The sequence below is a fragment of the Haemaphysalis longicornis genome, unplaced genomic scaffold (assembly GCF_048455015.1).
Source record: "Haemaphysalis longicornis isolate Haplotype H1 unplaced genomic scaffold, Haemaphysalis longicornis Haplotype H1 scaffold_2, whole genome shotgun sequence".
Lineage (NCBI taxonomy): Eukaryota > Metazoa > Arthropoda > Arachnida > Ixodida > Ixodidae > Haemaphysalis > Haemaphysalis longicornis.
Window position 1 is genome coordinate 43,762,959 of NW_027526295.1, and position 27,628 is coordinate 43,790,586.

The window sequence follows — 27,628 nt, forward strand, 5'->3', positions numbered from 1 at the left end:
GCAGGACAACGAAACGGAAGCGCAGAAAGATGCACAAACAGCGTATAGCAGAAAAGTCTGTAAAGAATTCCAGGCTTTCGCCAAGTGCCACAAGGAACTTTTCAGGCATGCTTTTGTGTTGCGTAACACTATGTAAAGGCGAAGTTTAGTGCAGCAAGGGCAGAAATGAAAAAGTTTGCATGGTGTTTAAAAATTTCACATCATACAGCAAAATGTTGCAATTTCGAGAATGTATAACCCGCATAATACTACTTCAAAAGCATGACTTGCTGCGGCAAAAGTCCAGCACCTTTGTTGGCGTTATTGCAACCAAGATGGAAAACAGAATGGCTCATGGCATGAAAAGAATAAAAGGAGAGCAATTTCGTAGAAACTCAAATTTGATGAAGTTTTATACGGATAAGAATTTAACACAGGACCTTCAGAATGTGAGTAGAGTGGGTGTTTACTTTGTTACGCCTGCTTCATGGCTCTGGGCGGATCCAGGCACGGATTCTGGAAGAATGTCCAGGGGGTGACGTTCTGTTCCGGAATAGGTACAAGCTCAACATTTTCAGTGTGATGAAGGGTGTTAACGTAAACATGCGGATATGCCACATCACGCCTCCAAACCAAAAAGAGCGCAGAATCTAACGAAGATGAGATTTCCCACTAAATAAAAATAGCAGGTTTTTGAAAACATTTGGGCGTTGCTGGGGCTTGAACCTAGGGTGTCGTGCCTCAAAAGCCACGCTTGTAACTGTAGGCTGCTGAGGCTGAAGGAGTTCTTTTAGCAGTTGCTAAAAACAGTGGGAGGAGTGTTACAACAGAAGCAGTACATGGCTCTGGGTGCACACAGGAAGTGCTCGGCTTGCACTGGTGAGGGAACGGAATGTCACGTCCCGAGGCGCAACGCCACCATGAACTATTTTTGGCAACACAGTTTGAGAAACGAATTTTGCGACTGTTGAATGAAACAACAGAAAGAGCTGCGAGGAGCTTAGGAAGAAAAGTTTTACAAATTGTATTGTATCAGTGGCTGCCGAAATTGTTGGAATAATGCCTGGCCCTCGGCACACGTGCTACTGCAAGAGGGAAAGATTGCAATGACATGCAGCTGCATGATTATCTATGGTGAGAGGGGGTCAGGACGTTATTGGCTCACTCACAATCAGCTCTCCCTAGCTGCCTTCCACTGGACTTTGACGAACGGAGTGCGAGAAGACCCTTTGAGAAACCTGCAGTCTTCATTTTTTTCCCTTTCCTTTTCTTTTGGCATGCACTGGGCCGCACAGCAACATTTGTAGTCATACCATTTTTTTAGGCTAAGGACTCTCGTTCGCCATTGTGTCAAAAACCAGTGTTGTTGTTGTCCAATACAAAAAATGGGTACCGTTGCAGAAAAATATTTATTGCGGCTCTGAAGTATGTGCTTTGACAGAGAATGCATTATTACTCTCTCTTGAAATACTTGTCAAAGATGTTATTTCAACACTGTTGTTGCTCCAATTCCCTCTTTATTGTGGCAGCCATTATTTAAACCGGGTGACAATAACCCGCCACGGTGGCTCAGTGGCTAAGGCGTTGCGCTGCTGAGCACGAGGTCGCGGGTTCGATTCCCGGCCGCGGAGGCCGCTTTTGTGATGGAGGTGAAAAGCAAAAACGCCCATGTGTACAAGATTTCGGCGCACGTTAAAGGTCCCCAGGTGGTCAAAGTTAATCCGGAGCCCTCTACTACAGCGCGCCTCATTGCCGGTGTTGCGTCGGTGCATTAAACCCTACAATCAATCAACCAAATGACAACAAAAACGCCGGTTTTTCACACGAGGCACGTAAGGCTTTTGGGTACGGTGTTTTCAACCAGTCTATAGTGCTGTACACCCAGTCAAGACAACAATTCTGCTGGGAAGAAGAATTGAGGAAGCTTTGCCTGCCGGTAACCTAGTCGAACTTCCGCAGCTATTCACTCCCACAGTGGCAGAGCTACTTGTCTGGGCAGTGCAAGAACAATCGAGTGAGACGCTGTTCATGGATTACATAGGTGCATTGATTTTCCCGTAAAGAAAGCCTGCGGTGATGTCCATGTGAGAACTACAACAGGCCAATTTTGAACGTCCTGGAAATGCTGCTGTAGCTTTTGTGGAATGCTAAGGGCTAAGCTGATACTCTGAGGCCTTGTTTAAGTTTTCAAGGGTCCATGGAGAAGAAATAAAACTTTTAGGGGATAAGCCCCTTCGGGGCTTGGGCTGTCGACGTCTCACGTCGTCGTGGTATCACATAGTCACGGAACTAAAACACCGGGGCATTCTTTTTCCAACGCCTCACGCTAAAACGTTTCATGCTTCAAAGAAATGAGACTTACAGCAAAGCTGTACACCTCTACCCCCCAACGGTTTCATCTCCGTGGGCAAAAACGCCAAGGCGCCAAGAATACGCGCCAAGAATACAACTCATACACTGCATGCTTCGCCCTTCCGCAGGTTTCACATTAGTGGAGATGGCCAGGGATGTTTTGTAGTTGGAAAGACCAGGCATTTGCTAGCACATTCAGCTCCATCCAAGCAACGGAAGACAGTTTTTAACCAAGAAAAACGCATGAAATTTTGAAAAACTTTCAAACTTTGTGCTACCCTCTGATGTAATATGGGCAGGAGGGATGCATAGAGGCCAACCCTAAAAACAGTCATCACGTCAGCATTAAAGTGATGCTATGAATAAAAGGAACTGGAGGCCCCACTACGATAACCTGGTCATGTTTCTTGGCAATGGCTTAGGTCGGTGGCCCACAGTCGCACAAACAAGACTCTCTGACGTCATATAAAAGTCGCCAGAAAGTGGCTGAGCGGTAGCCACTGGTTCATAAGTTTTAGATGCAGAGCATCTGATTCACTCGCCTTGTCCCTCCGGCGTCGGCGTTGTCCGCCCCTCCCCCCATTCTCCTCGCCGCGCCAGCTGCGCTCTCCGCCGCTCACCCCCTCTCCTCTCCCATAGCGAACACTCTCTCACGAGGGGCATTGGATTTGGATTGGCTTGGCTTGGATTGGATTAAAGTGGATTGTGTAGCATCATAGCCGCGGCAGGGGGTTCACGGCACGTTTCACACGATGGGAGAATCAATCTAACGGAAACAACAACGGAACCCCCTATGCGTCGCATCTACACAGGGCTTCCCGCGAGGGGAGGTGGGAGTTTTTATTCTTTAATGTCTCAGTTATTTGAGTGAAGTTTGTGATAAAATTGGCATCATGATGAATGGGACAAAAGTTTTCTTAATGACACCAATTTGTACTTTGACTTCACGTCCTCCCCCCCCCCCCCTACCCCCACACAGCCTGGTCTCACACGTGGAGGAAGCAGAGCCAATTGTCTACAGCAGGCTTTATCAACCGAGGATGGGGCAGACAAAAGCAGTAGCCGAGACAGGTTCTCGTTGTGCTTCAGAAGCAGGCGCTTGTACGAGCACCGTTCGTCACTGCCGACTCCAGTTCAAGCCCAAAAAACCAGACTTAAGCAACCAGGTGTATATATTTACTTCGAATACTGTGCACATCACAACTTCCACGGGTGTAGTCACTGCAGGAGAAAAAGTAACAAATATACCTCTTTAGGAGTGGTTAACCACACGCCTCAAATAGTTCCAATGGGTTTAGAGGAGCCAAGTGCCAGTGCGGAGCGCTTTGGCAAAAGTGGTGGCAAAATGCTACAGGTACAGAGACAGACATGTTCATGTTCCATGCTACTTCCAGCGGAGGCAAGCATGCATCCAAGTCTTTATCACTATGCAAAAAAAGTGGAGCGCATTCTATGGCCCAGTTACAAGATTGTCAGGCGTTAATTAAGGGTGCCCGTGAAATACTTGACGGTCGTTTCGTTACCTCACCTAATTGCACCCTTTTTAGTTGCTAATCAGAATTCTAAACCACGTCATCCTCATGTGCTTTCAATGTACTATCCACGTTGCAATTCTAAAAAGTAAAGGCGTGGCCATTACAAGCATCACTGATGCGGGTTGCAACGCCAGGATGCATTTGCTGCTTTGCGGTGTTTAGAAAACACTGTAAAGGTTTTCAAACTGGTGCTTGCATACAGCAAGGGCTTGGTATGGGGGCTCTCAAACTGCTTGTACAGTTAAATAGCCTTCACGCATCGAGATCGTGCAGTAAAGCCTCATTACCAGAGCCACTGTTACAAGAGATGTTTTAATAAAGACCATTTGGTTGGTTTTCCTATGTTTGCCATGTTAGCAACATTGCGTTCAAGAGACCTCGGTTAGAAGAGACACAATTGTTGGGTCTCTTGAGTGTCTCTTGAGGTTTCACTGTAATGCCTATAATTCCACATCACACACTTATATACAGCAAAGATCCAATAAATGACACGCAAAACGTAAAGGAGAAACATTTTTATGACAAAGAATCGCTGTTTACCGCCCAAATAATGCAGCTGAATCGTTTGAAGTTTCTTTAAATACGCACTCAGAGCCATTTTTTACTGGCGCTTCATGGAAGATTGAATTATGGAAATGACCGCAAAAGAGACGGGTACAACACTTGAGTCAACACACAAAAGAAAGAGCTGTGGCTTCGTGAAAAACAACACGCTTCTTAGTAGTCACCCCTTAACGTAGGCACACCCTTTGTCAAAATTTTCTAGGCCAAACCTAAGCCTATTGGATCACAAAGCATTCAAAGAACAACCTTTACCTTTAAATGTGACAAAATTATTTTATGACATTAAGAAGGAAAGGTGTTTTCTCTAGCTTTCTGGCATAAAAGGTTTCAGCCTCGCTCGAGACGTAAGCTTGTACACTGAAATTTCAACAAAGACTGTACACTCATGCAGACAAAGTGACTGACTGCAGACCTAATTCAACACCAAGCATTACGCTAGCAAGGAGCACCAACTAGAGTCGGCTTAAAGCTTGGGGCAGCAGGTGTCTTTTTGGACGTTCACTTGCCATTCATGCATTTACAAAGATGCCACAGATAAGCTTCTACGCTTGGTACCAGAATAAACAATCAACATGATAGAAACACACACTAGACCGGGTAACAGCCACACAACGCAACACACTTGACATTAAATTAATTCTTCATTATTCCTCTACACGATCTCCCCATCTTCCCCACCGAAACCAGCTCACCACATGTTGCTCGCTAATGTACAGCTTTGCACAAACTAGCACCTGTTCCTGCCTGGCTATAGCCAAACCACTATCAACAGTATATACACCTGCTTCTCAACGTCTCCCCCTGCCTCGATAATTAGCTCTAAATTGAAGAAAACAAGCCCTACCGATGACCACAACTAGACGGTGAAAGCCACAACATTTAAAATCTCCTGCAAATCTTCTTTCTGCCTGGAGCAGTTCACGCTATTCCATGCCACGCAGCAACATTTCTACTTCTGTAATTTTGCCGTGTGCTGTATTTACGTACTGTGGCAGACTTTCCTTACTGCACTATACATGTTTTTTGCCTTTACTTTTCTCTGACAAAACACAATTAATGGGCGACTTCGTCCCGCCTCGTATTACAAACTAAGAATAAATAAACGACGTAGCCCCTTAGTCCACGTATCCTGAAATCCCCTTTTGAACCGAAACAATGGCAAGTTGGAATGTGGCCCCTGGAATGGTCCCTGTGATATTTGTAACGGTAGTGCTAGCTTCTCCCCTCCTCAGGTTTATGAACAGCCACTCATTATGCCTCCTCACAAAGCAAAACACGACCAGCCAGGAAGATGATGTAAGACGCTATGGTTCACGACACAAGTGACTTGAGAGCTGCACACATATCTGGTGGGTTTTCCAAGCACAAAGTGTCGCAGTGGCGTTGCTATGCCTGCAATGCAACAACTGCTAGCCATTTGTTCCTGCAGATGTGGTGACGAATGTACGCTGTGGACACCATTTGGAACTCTTCGGTAAGCAGCCCATACGTGTTGGTAGCCACAACTGGGCCAACAATCCACTGCAACAGCTCTCCAGTCAATTTTTATGGCTAGCTTCCTCAACCTTCACAAAAAGCATCATTTGATACACGTTGCAGACAGCCACGCCAAACTGCAGCCAGCCCCTCTCCCAGAGATCTGCCACGTTCGCTACGGAAACACGAAAGCTTTACTTACATAAGACATTATTCCATCCAAATCAACATCAAATGCACGCACGTGCGACAAACACATGCAAAACAAGAAAACAGGAGTCCAAACGAAACAAGCGCCCCTCCTTGGCACCCTGTCCTCAAATTGCACACGCGCATCCACAATTGGAACAACAAAATCGATCAGCAATAAAACCTAATTTCATCAAACAGTGCATCTTCACCTATGCACAATAGCGGTCGAGTTCAGAGTTCGAGGAGGGTTCAGGTGCGCCTGGCCTTGGCCTTGCTGCGGCGGGCGTCCTGTGGCGAGCCCCCCGAGCCAGCCTCCCCTCCTCCCTTGGCACCGCCCCCGAGGTGCCGGAGCAGGCCGCGCACGGCCTGTGCCAGGTCCGCCCCCCAGGCGAGCAGGCGCGAGGAGTAGTAGCCGGCCAGCAGCACGACCACTGTGAGGGGCAGGACCAGCAGGGAGGAGCGGGGGGCCACCTCGTGCTCCGGGTGCGGGGGCAGCTCGGGGGCGTGCCGCAGCGTCACGTGGCGGTGCGAGGCGTTGGCCCGGAAGCACGTGCCCCCGCTGCCCCCTCCTCCGACCCCGCCCTCCAGCTGCAGGCAGTAGGTGCGGCCGTCGCGCGTCATGGGCGGCAGCAGGAAGAAGCCCCCGGGGCCCAGGGGGATCGTGTGCAGCGTCTGCTCGGGGGCGTCATCCGCCGTCACCCGCACCTACGGGAAAGCGCATTACATTCTCGGAGTGAACTTGCACTGGAGTCAAATTGCACAGGAGTTAAATTTCATGTGAGTAAAATTGCACACCTACACGAAGTGCATTACATTCTCGGAGTCAACTTGCACTGGAGTCAAATTGCACAGGAGTTAAATTTCACAGGAGTAAAATTGCGCCCCTACACAAAGTGCATTACATTCTTGGAGTCAACTTGCACTGGAGTCAAATTGCACAGGAGTAAAATTGTGCACCTACACGAAGTGCATTACATTCTTGGAGTCAACTTGCACTGGAGTCAAATTGCACAGGAGTTAAATTTCACAGGAGTAAAATTGCGCCCCTACACGAAGTGCATTACATTCTTGGAGTCAACTTGCACAGGAGTTAAATTTCACGGGAGTAAAATTGCACCCCTACACGAAGTGCATTACATTCTTGGAGAGAACTTGCACTGGAGTCAAATTGCACAGGAGTTAAATTTCACGGGACTAAAATTGCGCACCAACACGAAGCACATTCCATTCTTGGAGTAAACTTGCACTCGAGTCAACTTGCATGGGAGTTAACCTGCACTGGAGTCAACTGGCACATACCACATGGAAATCTCTGTACTTAGCACACACGGTGCTACATGAAACGCTGCCGGGAAAGCGACCGTGAGTGCATACAGAAGCTGTAACTCTCAGCAAAATACGAGGGTTGACACATCTGTGCCCCATATTCACAAACCTAACTTAAGTATCACTTTTGCCTCGCAACACTTTTCGGCGCCTTAGGGGCCACGCAGACAAAATACAAGTTTGTTTTATTTGAAAGATTACGTATATTATAGTGCCCCCAGCGCTTTCCCAGCAAAAAACGATGCTGTATTCACTCAGAAATTAATCACTTTAGGTTAAAATTTTGATTTTCCCACCGAATCGTGTTTTCATGATGCCTGCCATGAAGTCATAAGTGCGCAAATTCAGACCAACTTCCACAGCGTCATTCGGCTCTGGAGCCTTGCTTGCCATCAGTGCTCCCAGAATGGCACTACCATAGTGAGCTGCGGATTGTTGTCCGCCATTGCTCTGTTTTTGAGCGTATTTGCACCTGGCTTGTTTTTGTTACAGTAGAACGTAATCGTTTCGTGAAACATGGGGTATGCTCGACAAACAGAGTCATGTAAGACTACGTCGCTTACACCAATCGGTCAGTGTCGTGTAAGACAACTCCAGAGCGGTGGCCTGTTGCACAGCTATAACAAGCATAGTGCGCCCTGAAGTTCGCATCGACACATCAGTGTCTACGTGTATTTTCGTACCTTTCATTGTTTACCCCACCATTCTTACTGCTGTAAAATGAATGTGCATTACATTTAGGCGCAAACAGCTTGCTCGGCAAGCTTATAAGCCCTCGCTAACTCGCGTTTGCTTTTGCCGACCTCAGCCAATCACAGATCTGGGACATATGACACCATAGGTTCTGTTACGGGAAATGAGCTAGTGGGTCGCATGGCCATTCCCTTTTTTCCTAATTATATAGCTTATTTGAGAGAACTATGCATTAAAAGTAGCATCAGTGTGATTCTAACGAGGTAATCTTTCAAATGAACCAAACTTGTGTTTTGTCTACATGGCCCCTTCAATGCGTTTCAAGAACTCAACTTGTGCGGAAGGGGCACATTTCGCAAACTTATCGGCCTGAAAAGTAAGCACTACTTAAGGTAGCTCTCGAACTACTAGGTAGCTCCTGACCTACCTTATGTGCACCTTTCCCTAACCAACATCGCAGACTACGATTGCTTAGCCGAGGTGTCAGATTTCACGCATCGTTCGCGAGAAATTGATAAAGCAGCAAATAATGCTTTCTGCAAGGTAAAACGATCCACACACACGCCTGCTGCCCGGCACCGTGACGTGGCCATGCTTACACGCACACCAGCCCAGCAGGCACGCTATGTGGCCAGTGTCCGTACCGTGGCGCTGCCTCCGCACATACGATGATGCCAGCAGGTGGTGCTACAGTTTGTGGCCGCTTGCCAGAATGCAACCAATCGGGAAAACAAAGTTACACATGCAAGAAACGGGATGATACTGTGGTGAGAATTTACACAATGGATGGTCATGCGCGGCCGTAGTGCAAGTGGCGATCAAATCTGGCCACGACGTTAGGCCTAAAGTTCTCTATGGGGACCGGCAACTGACAGAGCTAGGTTACCCGAGTGCTTTGAAGCTGGCACCACGGGAGTGTCCTTCCGTGTTGGTGCAAGAGTCAAGTCCTGCCCAAATGCGCGTCGCGAACTAGCCTCGTTCGCAGGAGCCTAGCATGCTTTGAAAAGGGCGCCCTTGGGTTAGTGTTGGGTCACGTGACCGCAGCTGGGGACATGTGTAGGATTGGTTGGTTCTTGTGGCCAATCAATGGTTCATATTAATTATTTTGAAAGGGGTTTTCGCTCCTTATTTTTATTGCTACAGTTCCTTTATGCATATATTTATATATATTTGCTGTGTTGCTGCCATTTAATTATGAATCTGCCTCATTTCTACGCCTGTATCATCGACCATCACCTGCTGTGGAATTTTTTGTACTTGCTCCCCCTTATGTAATACCCCGCAAGGGGCCCTTAAAGGAGCCATGAAGACAAAATACAAGTTGGGTTTATTAGAAACACTGCTTAGTCCCGATAACAATGATATCAATATGATCACAATCTTCGAACAAATAACGGATATATTAAAGAAAACGTGTGAAGCAGTCACGGCCCCCTAGCCAATTTCCCGCAACTTTTCTATGATGTCACGGAACCTTGTTTGTGTGGTTGGCGGCCGCGGCCGCCTAACTGACCTGTCGCGACGACACATAACTGGACGTCTGTATGGGGCCTCTAGTTCCATTTGACCGCTTCACTTGAATGCTAACGTGCAGTTAACGCACTGAAAATTATGTTTTCTTGTTGGCCCGTATGACGTCATTCTTGCTCATAACAAGTCACTGTGGCGCAAAATTTGAAAGTTTTTAAATACTTCTTGCTTTTTTTTCGTTAAAAAAACATTTTTTGTGGCTGTAATGGAGCTGAGTAAGATACTAAATCCTAGTTCTTTCAAATTAAACGAAGTTGTATTTTCTCTTCATGGCTCCTTTAAGGGCATAATAAATGATGATGATGATCAAACATGTGTTGGTCTTTTCTCATTCTGGTCCTTTTTGGACACTTACGAAAGGCTTCCTTAAGGCACAAGTCAAGTTCGCTAGCTGAATACGGGTGTGTGCCAGCCATTGACCCGATGTAACGCTTTTGCAGACAGCAGTCTTCTGTGCTCTCACTATCTTAAAAATGAGGACTCTGGGTTGCATCAAGGACACAGAATTGTGGCGGTACACTAAGACCCAAGGGCATGACACTCATTATTGCCACCGCGAGGGAACGAAGATGGCCAGCTAACCAATTATTTCAAAGAGGCGACCGCATAATTCCCAATATGGCATTTGTGTCAACTAGAACACAACCATTTGACAAATTCAAATATAGTCGACTCCTGTTAACACGGAATCCATGGGAACCGCAAGAACTTAGAATTAACCGAACTTCCAGTCTAAGAAAAAGCACAATAACAGCACAATAACAGAATTTGTGCTAGTCCAACACACTTCTCCCTTCTTGATTCCGTTCAGAATGTCAACTTTCGTGCCTAAGTCAAGGCGTACGACATGTGTTGCCATTATAGTTGAAACTTATCCCTAAAATCTAAGCCTGCAGCTGACGACATGGCACTACGTGCAACAAGAAAGTTGAGAGCTTTAAAAGAGAGAGACGCATACACTGGCACAAGTCTCAACTGGCCTGCCGCTTCATCACCTGCACGCTGCCTCGGTGGCAATGGAGCCGACGTCAGTACAGAGCACGGAGCTGCTTTTGCACTTGAAAATTTTGAATTTTAGTGAGAAAGGACGATCACCTCGATGCTTTTTATTTGGAAGAACTTTCATTTGAAATAAACAACCAATGCAATGGGTTCTAGCTTAGCTTTGACTTATCAAACGATTTTTTCAATTGGATTACACGTAAAATTGCTGGGACCAGCGCATCACTTACAATTAAACGACAATTCTAATTAAGTGACTTCGAATTATCGAGACTTAACTGCATCCATTTTCCCCAGCACTCCAGCTTAGACTTGTAGAACCGATTGTTGGGAGTCGCAAGCCATTGTACCATGAGACAGCGTCGTCACTATTCTCATTGCTGCTGTAAAAACATTGGCAATAGGAACCACCCCAGTGCCATTTCTGTTTCGAGGTTAACCGATATCTGCTCGTAAACTAGTACAGGTAGGCGGCACTGTCACGACAAGTGGCCTGTCCAATACTGCTAACAGAAGATTGTGTGGTTAAACTAGGCTTAGTGAAGTGTCGACTTGCGGGCTCGGCTAATCCCGCTAATCAGCCGACTAATCTCGGCTGATTAGCCGAATAATCTCAGCCGACTAATCTCGGCTGTCGGCTCGGCTAATCTCGGCTAATCAGCCGACTTGCGGGCTCGGCTAATCATAGGCAGCTTGCACTACACCGCGACTAAAAATGGCTTGTGCACATGCAGCATCTACCAATGAGCATCTACCAATGCCGAATCTACCAATAAACATCTACCAATGCAGCATGCAGCATCTACCAAAGATACATCCACGATACATCCTGCAGGTTCTTGTGCACTTTGACGACTGCCGTTTAGCGTCGCTGCCATTGCCACAATATTGTAGGCACCAGAAAAGCATTTTTTTTTTATCTTTCACTTCTTTGCTGCCACTGAGACAAGTGACCTGATGTGCCAGAATGTGTTACAGCACTTGGAAAGTGCGGTGGCAGGATGTGCCTGACAAAAGGCGATCTCACCTTGAGGTTGGGCAGGTGCTTGGCGTCGGTGAGTACTCGGCCCGTGATGTCCATCTGGTTGAAGTAGCGGAACACAATGACCCGCACGTCCGTCAGGTCAGAGTTGACAACCTGCGAAGGAGGCAGAAGGGTGGGCACTGTGTCACCCCACTTGCCAGGCCTCACTCCACCTGCCTCTACGGCAGAACAGAAATGGCCAAGTCTACTCAGAAGCCACTTACTTTTACTTTACTTTACTTTCACTATGCAGGTTGGAAACGTTTCCCCCTGCATTCGACAGCCTATTTTCAACCTGATACTACAGGATACTGGAAAAAGGCATAAAATTTTCACATGGCTTGCCCACTTTGCACATACTTTGGAGCCTGTGCACAACTAGATTCTGTGGAAGATTAGTGAAAACTATGGCTGCTTGTTCCCAAGTCAAATCCCTAAGTCAAATCCGGAGAAAAAAAGCCCAAGTATGTCAACCCCTCCCACACGACGGGCACATGCCCAATGCTCTCAAACTGGCTGATTGATTGATTGTAGAGTTTAACGCGCCAACACAATGCAGGCGATGAGGCGTGCCGTAGTTGAGGGCTCCACATTAATTTGGGCCACCTAGGAATCTTTAATGTGCATCGAAATCTCAAACACACAGGCGTGTTTGCTTCTCGGCCGCGGCCGAGAATCGAACCCGCGTCCTTGTGCTCAGCAGCGCAACGCCTCAGCCACTGAGCCACCGTGGCGATTCACTCAAACTGGCACAAAACACCCAATACCTAAAGCAGGCAAGCATTTGAGCAAGATCAGCAACCTCGGATTGGTGTCACCAAGGCCCACAACACGCGCTCTTATAAAAACAAATGCTGGATGATAGAATCCAACATTACGCGCATTACATCAGACTGTACCTTCACCCACACACAAGGGATTCAGGCCAAACATAGTCACCATAGGCAGTCAATTTATGGCTACTTGGCAGGATCGTCTACTGAGGGAGCAAAAAAAAAAGACCTGCAGGTGGATATCAGCAGAGCATCTGAAGATTTCATCAAGCGCAAAGCCATACTTGTAAAGTTACAACTGGCATACCCCAGTTCAAGGGCCTGTAATAAGACTACTGCCTTACTGGAAGAGGGGCTCACACAACTTCGAACCCCAAAGAACACCTGCCATGGCAGTCACTGTTTAATGATAGAGGCATTCCCCAGGGGTCTATTCTAGGTCCATCCCTTTTCAGTTCACCAATGAGTACAGAAGTGGGAAACTAAAGGCCCGTTCACACTATAGAAACAGCTGGGCAACTTTTTACATCAACATGAGTGACACTGACTTCGGATGCCCTGTCACACCACACCAGCAATCACTGTTGTGAACCCTGTCGTTGACGTCCACCAACAAGTGCCAACAGTTAAGCCACAAGTAATCATAAACAGCCAGCTATGACAACACCAAAGAACAATCATAAACAGCCAGGTATGACAACACCAAAGAACAGTCTATTATGGCACTACAGTGTAGACCGCTCATAACGTATGCGGCGGGAGCCGCAAAAATCCGCACTATAAGCGGTACCGCACTATAACCAAAACGTGCGCGAATTCAACCAAATCGCCACCTACCTCTCAAGTCATCCTAAATTTTTTATCACCCAAACGCACAGCGCCTAAAAACGAAGGAAGGGTCTTTATTTCGTATTATTTTTAACATCAGCCGCTGCTGCCGGGTCTCACACATTGCAAAAGCGCGGTCTTACAACCGGCGAGTGCGGCTTTAACTTCCGTTGTGTTTGTGTTTTGAAAGACCATGGCTGCGTTTTTTGCGTCTATGAAGATGCCGCAGGACATGATAAGAAAGGCCAGCGGGATTTTTTTTTTTTACCCCACCTTGCGTTCACGATGCCGAAGGCGGCTGCTTATCAGCGCAACGTACTGGTGGTGGAAATCTTCGCGCGGCTCGCTTGTTCGGGAAGAGCGGTGGCTTATCTGCACAACGTTCTAAAGCGTGAACCGCATGGAGCGATTTCTCGCGAAAACGTGCAGCGCACGCCGCAAGCGCGGCGACGCCGGCGCGTAAACTGACGTAATGTGTGCGGCGCGGTAAGAGGCGGCAACATGGCGTCGGAACTGGCCGTGAAGCGGTGCAAGGAGCTCCAGCGAGCACTTCTAACCGCTCGCTGAAATGCCGCACGAGGCGCAACTGCCATCCACGCTGCTTGTGAAAGCGCCCATCAAAAAATACCGCGGCGGTAAGCCTAAACTAAAGTCCCTTCATCTGATCGAGGGACTTTAGCCTAAGCACCTTTGGCGCGGCTAGCCGGCTCGGAGCGCTTCGAATCTCCCGCCATTACGTGCGCGTCTTTCCATTGGTGCAAGTCGTCAGGCTCCTCCCACTGCCACGCGAAGAAGCCACCGCGAGCGCGGAATCGTAGACGCGAGCATGAAAAAAACGCACGCGCAACGCCGATGTGCGAAAACGGGCCATGCGGTTCACAATTAATAGAAATAACTTGCCACGCGCGGACGGGGAGCCGGTCGCTATCTTCCGAGGTGCATCAAGCAAGGACAGCTGTGGTTATCACGTATGCGCGAACTAAAGGGTGCCTATTTTTTGCTTCTGTGTCGAAGTTAGAGAGCAAGGGGTGCGCGCTGCGTCAGATGGCCGATTTCACCATTTCTTTTTTTCTTTTGCTACCCTAAAACGATGCCCCCTGCGCCGATCGATGAGCAGACCCGCCGAAAAACCGCACTATAAACGGTATGGTGCTTCGGCCAACCGCATCTTAAGCGGTATGCTTATGCATTGAGTTCTATGGGAGCCAAACCGGTGGTCACGAAAACCCGCGTTATATCCGGTCCCGCACTATAAGCGGAGACGTTATAAATGGTCTACACTGTACTTCCCTCAAAGAGCACAGTAAACCATGAAAGACTTCACCTCAAAAGGTGGGGGCAAGTGCTGTGCCTGCTTGGGAAAAAAGCAGCCCGAACAATGTTGCAACCTGCAATGAGTGATGTCCGTTGTATCCCTGCAGCGTTTTTCTCCACTTGAAATACATTAAATTTATCTATAGTACATCAACCAGCAATATATTTTCAGCAATAAAGCCCTTTTGTGAGCCAATAGTTCAGCCTATAGCACTGACATGCGGTAAGGTGCTGCGTAGACAGAGACAAAGACAGAGAGAAGAGAGATGTTTGATGATAATGGTGGGGTTAGAGATTATGGAGGCAACCAGTGTGAGGCCCCTCCATGCTTCCAGAGACATTTGCGTTTTCAGACCAAATGCTACCGCAATGAACATAATAGCGTTTCTCTCTCCCTCGAGGCTGGCTGGTGCGAGCACAGGGGAGGCCACTGACCGAGAGGTGTCGCAGCGGGGGCTCGGCACGCTCGATGTGGGGGTTGGCGGCACCAGGCTTGAGCTGCAGCCGGTAGGCGCAGTTGGGCAAGAGGCCACGCAGGCGGAAGCGGCCCTCCTGGTCGCTCACCGCCTCCTCCTGGTGGCCGGCACAGGCACCTGCCCCCAGGGCCTCCAGGGACACCCCGGGCTCCGCCTCGCCCGTCACCGAGGTGGTCCAGCCCAGGCAGCTGAAGGCCACCCGCTCACCCCTGCGAGAGGGTAGGGGCAAGAGAGGTGACAAGGAAACGGCAATTGAGTGTCACTCTTGGACAGATCACATTGCCAAGCCCTTTTCCTGTGCTCCGCATGGATCTGTGTTATGGTACGCCCTCGTCCCTGCGCCACCAACTGCCCGTCCCCGAAGAAGAAGACGTACGCAATGTCGACGTCGAGGACGGCCCCCTCGCCCACGGTGAGCATCTTGGAGGCCGGGGAGAAGCGGTACTCCTTGAGCATGGGCCGCAGGAAGTAGTTGCCCGGGCTCAGGTTGGGGAAGCGCAGCCGGCCGTCCTCGCGCGTCCGGCTGTGGTTGCGGTAGTCGGCCGCCCCGCTCAGGGACACCAGCACCCCGGGCAGGGGCTCCTTCTGGTCCCCGCCGGTGACGGACACGCGCACCTCGGCGTACTTGAAGGCCTCAAAGTGGCCCAGCTTGTCCAGGGGCCGCAGCACGTAGCCCTCCTTGGTCGCCTGCAGGCACGTGCATGGGCATCATCATGTGGCTTCCCTCACCCAGCATGTTTCGCCCAGTGCTTTTAAGGGCGTACACTGCTCTTAAAAACAGCTTCCTCTAATTGTCAACTAAACTCTGTGAAACTTGTCAGTCTCGCTGCTTTTTTACCACTGATTTCAAATATGCCATTTCTTGAGTAAGTCAATTAGCTACCAAGATAATTAGATATAATTAGTAATTTTTGGAGGAACAATAGACAAAACAGTGTTGGTCATAAAACTGAAGTCTCTATGTTTTCCAATTCCCTGGTGAATCCAATGGGAGAATCGGTTTTTCGATGCACCGCTTGGAACTAATTTTGCAGCTCATTAAACTTTGGCTGCACCAGTGCCAAGGAAACATTTCAAATGCCCATTTCAAACACCCAAGTTTAATGATCTGCAAAATTAGTTCCAAGCAGTGCATTGAAAAACCGATTCTCCCATTGCATTCACCAGGGAATTGGAAAACGAAGAGATAACAGTTTCACGACAAACACTGTTTTGTCTATTGTTCCTCCAAAAATTACTAACTACCTCAAGAAATATTTGACTTACTCGAAAAATAATGCCTTATTTGAAATCAGTGGGAAGAAGCAGCAAGTCCGACAAGTTCCACAGAGTTTCCTTGACAATTAAAGGAAGCTGTTTTAAGAGCAGTGTCCACCCTTAAATTGCCGTACCCGAACCGGTCATCCTCCCAGTGGGCAAGACAAACTTCCCTCTTTCCACCCACAACAGCTGCATTTTCGAGTCGATAGGTGGCCTCACAGTGGCTGTCAGAGCTCTTCCTGAAGCTGAACTAGCGAGGCCTAGAAATGCTAGCCACACGCAGGACTCAAGCATCCCCAATGCAACACCTGGGCAACCCAGCGTTTCACAGTAAAGAACTACAAACATATTGGGGCTGCCTCAGAACAAGGGCACTCTTGTCCACTACCCCAAAGCAAGCTGCAATTTAATGCCTCAGCAACAAACTGCTGTTGTGGGTACCTCAGAAATGCCTATTCCAAAGTTAAAGTGGGGTCGAAGATTCAGCAACTCTGTCGCCATCTTGAAAATGGTTCCTTAGTGCCTTGCAGACCAGCCCTAATCAGCACGCTGCGACTACAAAAGGACAAGTAGGCTTCGGAGTGCAACACATACTGAGTACTATTCTGGGGTGTTGTGTCCTCTCAAAATGCAATAGCTGGAGTGGTGCAAATGCGCAGAATTAGGCGTGTGTAGATACTGATTCTAGCCTTTGAAGTGAACGCAAAAGCGAATAATGATTTGCTGCAAGCAATTCCAGTAGCACTCAGACCGGGGTGGGGGTACACCCAGGGCAGCTACAGTGCACTGCTGCCACAAGGTGTAGAAAACACTCGCATGTAGCCATCACTGACGTCGACATTGAGAGAAGAATTGAATTCTTTTTTTCTCGGTGCAAGCAGATAAACAACATGCACACACGCTCGTGAAAGCCACCAGTGTACAGGACACCAGGAGAGCTTTCGAAGTGGAAGTGGCGAGAGCAGACAATGCACCCATGATCCTTTGTGCTTTTTACCGGTCACCTATCATGAGCAGCTGTCATTGCAGCTTTCCTTCAACCAATCTTCAAAGCCAAAAGCAAAACTGATGCTTTCATGTTTAGCCTTGAGCCCAAGTCATCCTATCTTAATTGCGATCCTCGTGATAAATGCACGCACGTGCAGCTCGCCTGCCAAGGTCAGATGGCCCGGTGCCTAGTCGGGGGATCAAATAATGGGCGCCACTCCTGCCACAACGAGGAGGGGCTTTCCACAGCCTAGAAATTATCTGCAAGTAATCAGCTCGGTAGATATGCCTTGTTGTACACCAATATGTTTTCCGACTGCATTTCTGCGCCCCCCCCCCCCCCCCCTTCTTTGTAAGAGTAACACATTCTTTCAGTGCAGCTAAAAAGCACTGGCAAGTTTGTTATTTGAAATAAACGCAGCGTACCTGCGCGACACTCCATTTCTAAACATTGCATTATGCCGCCAATGTCGTGGATAATATACATAGCTATTTTTCTTGCCCTTTCGTGGTGTGTTGGGGCAGGTTTTGCCCCAACGAATTTCGGCTTCAACGAAATTTTTCGCATGGCCTGTCAATTTTGTAGTCGAGGGAATAAACGGTACCCTATTTTACGGCACTGTAACCCACCACCGTAAGCCAACTCGCCTTTACACTTCAGTGTCCCTTCAAAGCTGTGTACGGTGTGTACAACTATAGTGTGAGCAGTCAGTTACTCAGTGACCCCCATGCAAGAGAGCAGGAAGGAGGGAGGCAAAGACGGCATCTGCATTTCCCTTTCTTGTCCCAAAGCCTCGTTTACCCACTGCCCTTGTTTGAATAGCACGCAACAGCCAGTGCAAGCAGACTGACCTCACAAGCAGGCCTCACTTTTTTAAAGGATTGCGTTGGGTAGTGTTCACTAAGGACGCGTTCCAATTTCCCCTTTAGACAGCTTCGATCCCGTTGTCACGGACAGACGGTCATGTTCACCCCATTTCAATTAGAACGAGCCAGTTAACGAAGACTGCTTTGAGGAGACAGTATCGAAGTCAGGAATGATGCAGGCTAGTTTCCTGTCCAAGCTACCAAGTGACGCCAGCGCCATCTTTTTACCTATTAATGTTGTTACACAAACTAACTTGTTCTTTCATTGGAATATTTAGTATAATTTACTAGTGTTAAGATGATTTAAATTTTAAAAGCGCTTATTGTTTGTAATAATATTGGTAATGTTATTCACGAAACCTGTGGCTTGCATTTCTCAACATGTCTGCTACGTGGTTGTCGTCTGCCTTGGTGTTGCGTTCATGACTGCTGCACCTTCCAGTTCTTATTCCTTTACACGTCTAATTAGGCTGCTTCGTAAGCTGTCTACCAAGCTTCCCGTGAATTGTAACGCAGCCTAAAACAACAAACAAACAAAAACCATACACTTTGACATGAAGGTTTTTTTTGTGTGTGTCTGCCCTAGTGAACAGTACCCAGCGCAGTCCTTTTAAAAGACGTTACACACACTAGCCTGACACCCAGCATCGCCGAGTCCTCACCTGCACATCGTACTTGGACTCGGAGTCCAGCGGCCCAACCAGGAAGCGACCGTTGGCGTCCGACTCCGTCTCCACCTCGGGCTGGCGCCCCGCCAGGTCGCGGACCACGACGCGCACTCCGCCCAGCGGGGGGCGCACGCGGCCGTCCACGAAGAGTCCGATGCGACCCTCAAAGCGGGCCGCCTCCTCCGCGCAGTCGTCGCCCGCGGCCACCCGCAGCACGGGCGGACTGAACAGCAGCCTCGCCGACCGGGGCACCAGCTCCACCGAGGTGCCCGGCACCAGCATCAGGCGGAAGCGGTACAGGAACTTGTCCCCCGCGTGCTTCACGGGCGCCGAGGGAACCACCCGCATGGGCGCGCCGCTGCCAGCGACCGTGGCTGTCAGGGCGAGGTCCGTGACGTTCTCCTCGGTGATCACCACACCGCCCACCGAGAGCCTGGAAATGAAAGCAGGCATAGCATGCTGCTGTAATTATGACTGATTGATTGTAGGGTTTAACGTGCCAACACAACACAAGCAATGAGGCGTGCCGTAGTGGAGGGCTCCAAAATAATTTTGACCACCCCGGGATCTTTAACGTGTGCCTAAATCTGTAACACACGGCCCTTTTTGCTTTTTGCCATTGCTGTAATTCTAAAGCACCGGCTGTTTACAGCCACTTCCCGGCTATCGTGTCGTCCGCACAAAAAGCTTTACCATCCATTCTTAAAGTTGGAGAAGCGCAAAAGCTTTCTCATATCACAACTGCTTCAGAAGTACGTCAAAACCTGTATAAGTGCGTCCAATCAATCATCACAAAGACCCAAATCGCAAACGAAGAAGGGACCCATGTGACAATTTTTCACGCACTAAGTAAACGCATCTACGATTGATCTAAACATGTACCAATACGTGGTTTATAAGATAAAGGAATTACCATTGTACTTCTTCACAAATAACGCACATATTCTCTTGTCTAGTACTGCCCCTTTTTCAAGGTCTTCAAGTAGCCGTTTTTGGAAGCCCGCTTTCACCCAGCTGTCTGTCCGGACATCTTATCAAAGATTTTCGGTCCACCAACCACTCTATAGGGAAATGCATTAGTTTTTTGACCAGATGCCTCTGGCCCCACTAAGAAAGCTCTTGCCTTAACAAGAAAGGTTAATTCCATGAGAAGTTCTTGCAATTGCGGTTCCAAATATAAGAGGTCCCAAGGCACACCTGAAATCCCTATGCACCACAAAGCTCTCCCGTTCTTGCTTGTGAAATGAAATGAAATTTTTCGCGCGTTTATAGTCGGACACGAGATGTGTCATTTAAAAAAAAAAAGACTGCTTTCAATGGAATGTACATCATGATATTAGTAAGGTGTGCAAAGCTCAATCAGTGCAACGCAACTCAAGTTGGCATGACCGTAAACATTTGACAGAGATCTGTCCGATTGGGAGGTTACTGCCTCAGAAAGAAAATAACAGACTCTTAACAAAAGTACAATAGAGACCCCAACGTTCCAAAGCCAGCTCACTTCCTTCCTCAAAGATGACTGGCTCTAGGCTGAGGCGAAACCATATAGTTTCCAACCACAAAAATGGCTGAAAAATGGCCATCCTCAAGAACAGAATTAACTGGAGGAACGCATTTCTGCTTGAGTCGTGGCACATTTAGCAAACTCCACTGGGAACTCTTCCATCCGTGTGCACTTATGGGCTGAGCTTACAGCGAAGAGCTTTGTGAGAGACTGACTGCACTGAAACACCAATAAGACGCCGATGCAGCGTGGTCCCAGTCACCCCTAAGGAAGGAACTGAGGCGGTTCTGAAGCGTCAGTTTCTCCAATTATTGTATTGCCGATTGCAGTCTGTGATTTCTCTTTTCAACTCGAGTTGAATACTTTAAAATACGGATACTTTGTTATGATGCGTACGTACCTCATAAACATGGCTATAAAAACAAAAACGCCATTTGGGCTGTCAGTGTTTCGCAGACACCATGCGTACCAGTACTCGATAAGAAAAACGTCGTTAAATCCTATAAATAAATGATTGAGACAAGATGGCAATGGAGCGAAATAAAAATGGCACCGATGTTCTTATGTAGAGATAAGAGCCTCCAACATGTTTTGGGGACACAGAGGGACAAGCTGCTACCCCTCAAGACAGAACTGCTCGGCATGCCAGTGGCTGGTACGCTGAGGTTCTGCACTCCAGCACCATGTACTGGTAACAACCCTTGTCGTGGGCCAAAAAGTTGTGTACCGTACTTACCCGATTCTAACGCGCACCTTTTTTCCGCAAAAATAGGCCGAAAATCACATGCGCGTTAGAATCAGATACGAAACTGAAACTGCCGAAACAGCTGAAATTTCGTTCCACCCATTGCCATCGCCATCGCAAGATGGCGCCAACAATTTTTCGGATCTAGGCGCCTAGGCTTTTCTTTCGGTGTTCACACAAATCGTCAAATTATTCCACTTGTGTGCTTGATAACAGCAATGGCAGCAGCGGCAACGAAGGGGCCCGCTTCCGCGGTTTACGAGGGGCTCCCACGCGTTCACAACGAGCGGTTGGCTGAAGCGTATGCCTCTGGAGAAGCTCGCGGGATGGGCATGCGAGGCGTGGGCCACAATCCCATCGAACATGGTTGAACATTCGTTCAGAAGTGTGGCATCGCGAACACGCTCGACGGCACCAATGACGAGATGTTGCGGTCAGCGGAAGGCGACAAGGAGCTCTCGGAGAGCGACGAGGAGTGAGATGAGTGAGATTACTTCGGGGAATAAATCGCCCGTTTCTCTCGCATTCGTTTTTCTTGCTCACAAGGTTCCTTGCACGTTACAAATGGAGGTGCAAGTTTTTTTGGTTTTTTGCCTGGAAAATCGGGTACGCGTTAGAATCGGGGCACGTTAGAATCGGGTAATTACGGTATATAAGACGTACAGCAACATGTACTAGAATATGCTCGTTTGATCATCATTTTGCTTAACACACTATGTGTAAGCAAAAAGTATCAAAATGAAACGCTGCAGTGTTGCATGGGAGAAGCTACCAAAGGATGCAGCCAATGCTGTAAAGCTTGAAAATAGCGCAAGTGCACAGCAGAGCAAACATTTTTTTTTTTTTTATTATTTGTAAACCTCTACTACCCCTGTCATACGGCAAATGTAATACCATTGGAAGTGAACGACATTAGCTGCTAATGACAATTGGTTTGGTCGTGCGGGTCCACACGGCGAAACAAATGACATTTGACAGTGATGACGGTGATGATTATCAAGCCCGCGAAATTGCGAATTATAGTTCAAGTGCATCTAGAATGTCCTCATACGTAACAGTTTTCTTAAAACAAAACAAATAATTCTTTTTTTAAATTGAAAAGAAAAAAATCGTTGTTTCAGGTAACATAAGTAGACATTACAAGACGAGACATATCCGCAAGAAATCCGTACCAGGGTTGAGGATGAGATTGTTATTTTGTAAGTACTTGCTTGTCTTTCTTTACTTGAAAAACAATACGAAGGGGAAAGTATAAGTTTACCAAAAGTATTTACAAACATTGTTCTCCAGTTTATTGATCAACTTTCTTCTCTAGTGACGCGCCACTGCTGTCGAGGCTACTCATTTGGCCGCTGAATGCGCTCTCCAACCTCATTTAGCTGCTAAATGCCGTTTGCCTCGAATGTCATTCGGTTTTCTTGCGTAGCGCCTAACGAACGACATTTAGAGCGACTGACATTTGCTTTAAATGTCATTAGGTTTGCCGTGTGACAGGGGTATAATACCGAAAATACCGGAGTGCTCGGAGCAACAAAACAGTCCTGCAGACTGAAATATTATTCCGACCTCTGCACACGCCCCTGCTTACCTGGCGACGGTGAGAGTGACGACAGACGGCCGGGCGGTGTCAAAGCGCAAGTCCTTCTCGCGAAACTCGTGGCATCCCACGGGGCGCACGGTGTACAGACCCCTCTTGGGCAGGCAGTGCTGGGAGGAGCCCTTGGGGACCTCCAGGTTCAGGGCGCCGTCCTCAGGGTGCAAGGCTTCCACGCGCGTCGCGTGGCTCGACACAAGCGTGGCCCGGAAGCCCGTCTGGCGCAGCGTCACGCTCGACACGGCCGCGTCCACCGTGTGCAGCCGGCCACCCTTGTCGTGCTCCCAGCACCACTCGGGACGGTCCACCCAGAGCCTGTACTGGCCCACCACCAGGCCCGCAAAGTGGAACGACCCGTCCGGCTGCACCTCGGCCGACAGGCTCTCCGCACCGCCCTCCGCCCGCAGAGACACCCGCAGCCCCGATCCGCACTCGCCCCCGAGGCACGACACTTGACCCCGCACCTCGGCCCGGAAGCGGGTGAAGGCCGGCTCGGCCGCCGGGGACCCCCGGGGCACCTCCAGCGGCATCTCGCTGGGCACAAAGCGCAGGCCGGACGCCTCCTCCTCTCGGCCGACAAACGGCCGCAGGACGTAGCGGCCCGGCCGGAGGCTCGTGCAGAACCGGCCCGCGGAGTCGGCCACCACCGTGGAGGGATCCCGGCCCGCCGCCTCGACGACGATACGACGACCGGCACCCTCGATGGAGCCGCACACCTCAAACTGAGCGGCCAGCACAGAGGGCAGCTCGGGCGTGCTGGGAGACACGCGCACGGGGAAGGTGTCGAAGGTCATGCCGGGGGCCTTGACGTGGAGGACGTACTGGCCGGCCTTCATGTTCTCCAGGTGGAAGGTGCCTGTGGCGTCTGTCGTGGCCACCCGGCTACTGCCCAGGAACACTTCGGCCTGAGCCACCCCGGGTCCCCCCTCTGAGACCCGCACTTTGCCGCTCACGCTGAAGCCCTGGACCTGCAAAGGCCCCGTCGACCCCATGAACTGACTGTTAGAGATTAAGGCCACCTGCAACATAAATTTATCTGCCCCAAATTAGGTATGTTCCAAAATGCGTTTAACACAACTTAAGCCTTGCGACATAATGTTAAACTACATGCTTGAGCAGTATTTTCATTAAAACCATTTCAAAATGGTGTTCATAAAAATGGTGCTAATTCTACGAGTATGGCTCATGCAAGACAATTTGCTGTTAGAGTGGCCAGTCAACTGTACAAGTACTTGAGAATGGCAGATGCAAGACGATAGATACTCTTGGCACTATCAGTCAACTCTACGAATATAGCCGATGCAAAATGATACAGTTTTGGCATGGCTGGTTGACTCTACGAGTACATGGGAATGGCGGACGTGAGACGACACGCTCTGGGTACTACCAGTCGACTCTATGAGTACATGAGATGCGAGTATGGTGGATGCAAAATGATATGCTGTTGGCATGGGCGGTCGAATATACAAGCACGGAAGGACGACAGTTGCGAGACGATACACCCTTCGTGCTACAACTTGACTCTACGAGTGCGCAGGATGCGAGTATAGTGGATGCAAGATTATACGTTGTTGGCATGGCTGGTCGAATATACGAATACGCGAGAATAGAACATTGGACATGAGACGATATGCTCTTGGCACTACAGTCAACACTACGACTATGTGAGATGCGAGTACAAAGGATGCAAGACGATACACTGTTGGCATGGCTGGTTGATTCTATGAGCACATGACAATTGGCAGCTGCAAGACGATGCGCTCCTGGTGCTGCCAGTTCACTCTATGAGTACGTGATATGCAAGCACGGCGGATGCAAGAGGATACGCTGTTTCAATGGCCGGTCGATTCTATGAGTATGTGAGAGTGGCAGGCGCAAGACGATGCGCTCTTGCTGCAGCCAGTCAACTCAACAAGTACAGCCAATGCAAGACGATACGCTGTTGGTGCGGCCGGTTGATTCTGTGAGTACATGAGATGCGATATGGCGGACGCAAAATGATGCGCTGTTAGCGCAGCCAGTTGACGCTACAAGTATGCTCTTGGCGCACCAAATTCACGCTAAAGGTACTCGAGATGCAAATATGGCTGACCCTGACGCAAGAAAATATGCTATTAGCGGCCGACGTGAGACGACATCCTCTTGGCACAGCCCGTAAACTCTACGAGTATGCAAGATGTAGTACAGCCAATGCGGGGCAATATGTTTTCTTGCAGTTAGTGCTCTAACAGGTCACGCTTGCTCACTCTAGCAGCGGCATTGGCTCCCCTTCACTCCTTTTGTTTCCCACCAGTATTGACATTTGGCGGCTGTCATTACCAATCCTTCCTTTTGTGCTGCCCACACTAATTGCAGACTCGATTCTACAATGTGTTCGAGTGGTGGGGGAGTCATGGGACCAGTCAAGGCGGAGGCAGCTGGCGAGCTGCGCTTTGACCTGTCGTTACCTTGCCAATGGCACTAGCATTGCGACGTCTCCTGTTTTACTCTACGAGGTAGCTCCCTCCAGTCTATTGTTCCGTGCTTGTTAGTCGCTCGCTCTATAACAGAACAATGCGGACCGACTCAGAAATTTGGCTGACATGCTCAATGAAAAAAAAAAAAAACATCCACCTTACATCTCGTAGGCTCAGGATTAATTTTGACCACCTGGAAACTTTTAACGTGCACAAATATCTCGTAGGCTGTGGATTAGTTTTTACCACCTGGAGATCTTTAACGTGAGCCGATATCGTACACACGGGCGTTTTTGCTTTTCACCTCCATCAGAAAAGTGGCCGCCGCGGCCGGGAATCGAACCTGCGTCCTTGTACTCAGCAGCACAACAGCTTAGCCACAAAGCCACCGCAACGGGTGCATTCATACAGAAGCCTCATACTACCAGCCTGATTGTTAAGGCACAGCATGTATGAACAAACTGTCTGTCTAATTTGGCGATACAAGAGTGACTGTCCCTTATACCCCTGCTACATTAGCGTCCGAATGTCATTTGAACCAAATGTCATTTGACTCAAATGCCAAGTTGTGCTACTACACTAGGTTTTGAAATGCCATTCGGCTCAAGTGACATTTGAGCCAAATGAGCACCGAGGGAGACATCTGGGATTTTAAATGCCATTTCTAGCACTCTCGCGCACAGAGTTCCAAGTCAGCATAAACAAATACATTACTGGCGTACTTAAACGAGGAAAATATTCTTAATTGTGGGGCTTTGTTTACTTGTCATTCACTTAAATCGTGATATCAAGATGCATCCATGTCAAGATGTAATAATTCCGTACTCTCAGCACCAGTGCGAGCAAGCAACGAACCAGTGTGGCCAGACAGCACAAAAAACCTCGATTGGGATTCAGAATTAAGCAAAAACCGTGTCAAATTTTACGTTATTGGTAATTTCATATCATTTTAATACGAAAGACTGCCGCTAAACTTGATTGTTGCATTATTGTGTGAAACCAGAACTCGACAGCAGCAGCGCCATGCAGCACGGCGAGCGAATGCTAAAGCTTTCAAATGCCATCGAAATTGTAGTGTAGCACGGCGGATTCTGAATGGTGTTCAAAGCACCCCATTTGAGTCAAATGACATTTGGTTCAAATGACATTCAGACGCAAGTGTAACAGGGGTATTACATGGCAACGATTGCACAAAACAAAACAAGGACAAAGAAGAAACGACAAGGACGAGTGCACTTGTCCTCGACGAGCGCGCTTAACAAGGGTGCACTCATCCTTGTCGTTTCTTTTTGTCCTTGTTTTGCTTTGCACAATCGTTGCCATGGATCCCTTCCAACTTGCGGCGTTGTCCCTCGCACTCCCCCCCACCTGGAACTTCTTGGGAAAGCGGTGTCCGGCGTGGCTGAGGGCGAAGCTGGCGTGCCGGGGGGCGATGTCGAACTCGATGCGCTGGGCCTTGTAGAAGGGCAGCAGCCTGTAGGCCCCCGGGGGCACCGCGGGGAACACAAACTGGCCGTCCTCGCCCGAGGTCACCTGGCACAGGAAGCGCAGGCCCGGGGGAAGGGCAAAGCCCTTGGGCACTGCCGCCTCGCAGCCCTCCAGAGCAGGAGGAGAGGCCTTCTCCCCCTTCCCTTTCCCCTCCTCCGAGACGAGCACAAAGTGCACCCCCCGGATGGGCTCCCCCTCGCCAAAGACCTCGCCCCGCACATCGTAGCCGGCCACCACCAGGTGCTCCGCCGGGCTGCCGTTGTCGTCCGTCACCTGCGATGCAACGGTTGCCGAGAGTATTTTACTTTTACTTTTGCTGCAAACACATCATATTGCACTGTCGCCGCCGGCCAAAAAAACTGTCACTCGGAACTGTGCTATGGAAGTCGGCGGTGACAATTCTGCGACAAATGTGAAACCAGCCTGTTCTACCCAAACCACTTCGCCGCAAGACATTCCACGATACCTCAAAAAAAAAGCATGTTCCTCCGCCATCACTGCAACCTTGTGGAAGCAACTTGGCAATCTTGGCAACTTGCCAACTTGGGGGTCAGTGCGATGTTTGATGCGACCGTAATATTTCCCCTCACACGGCAGGAAAAGTTCTAGCTTTGGGGCCTGAATTTGAAGGTCTCAAACCATATCTTTGCCACGTTACATGTTCCTTGAACAGGAACTTTGGCGTCTACGAAAAAAATAAGCCTTCAATTCTGTTTTTTGTTTTTCCAAGTTTGGTGTGTCTGTCCAACTCCTGAGTTTGGCCACACTGAGTTATCATATTGCAATGAAATTTTACACAGATGTTCCTTATGATGCATAAACTTGACATATTTTGTTGTCAATGCAGCTTGTATTATTTAATATTTACGATAGTATTAAAAAAAGCTAAGGAAGTGTAGCCACACAACTAGGCTATATCTTTTTTTTTCCTGCTGAAAAAAAGAATGCAAACAATATCTCTTAAGGTAAAACCCTTTAATCTGGAGAACGAACTA

At 48.7% G+C, this 27,628-nt stretch overlaps 1 protein-coding gene across 1 annotated transcript in view; it reads right to left on the bottom strand.

The window, feature by feature from the left end:
- Positions 1 to 3,485: 3,485 nt before the first annotated feature.
- The window catches only part of LOC144168863 (BOS complex subunit NOMO1), a 33,850-nt gene continuing 9,707 nt past the window's right edge, over positions 3,486 to 27,628 (bottom strand). Inside the window, exons 4-10 of the mRNA XM_077697857.1 lie at positions 26,514 to 26,906; positions 22,684 to 23,657; positions 18,841 to 19,279; positions 15,441 to 15,751; positions 15,024 to 15,273; positions 11,677 to 11,787; positions 3,486 to 6,803 (exon numbers count right to left, since the gene is read on the bottom strand). Of these exons, the coding sequence (XP_077553983.1) occupies positions 6,348 to 6,803; positions 11,677 to 11,787; positions 15,024 to 15,273; positions 15,441 to 15,751; positions 18,841 to 19,279; positions 22,684 to 23,657; positions 26,514 to 26,906 (2,934 nt within the window). The 3' untranslated portion in view covers positions 3,486 to 6,347. The remainder of the gene's footprint in view (positions 6,804 to 11,676; positions 11,788 to 15,023; positions 15,274 to 15,440; positions 15,752 to 18,840; positions 19,280 to 22,683; positions 23,658 to 26,513; positions 26,907 to 27,628) is intronic.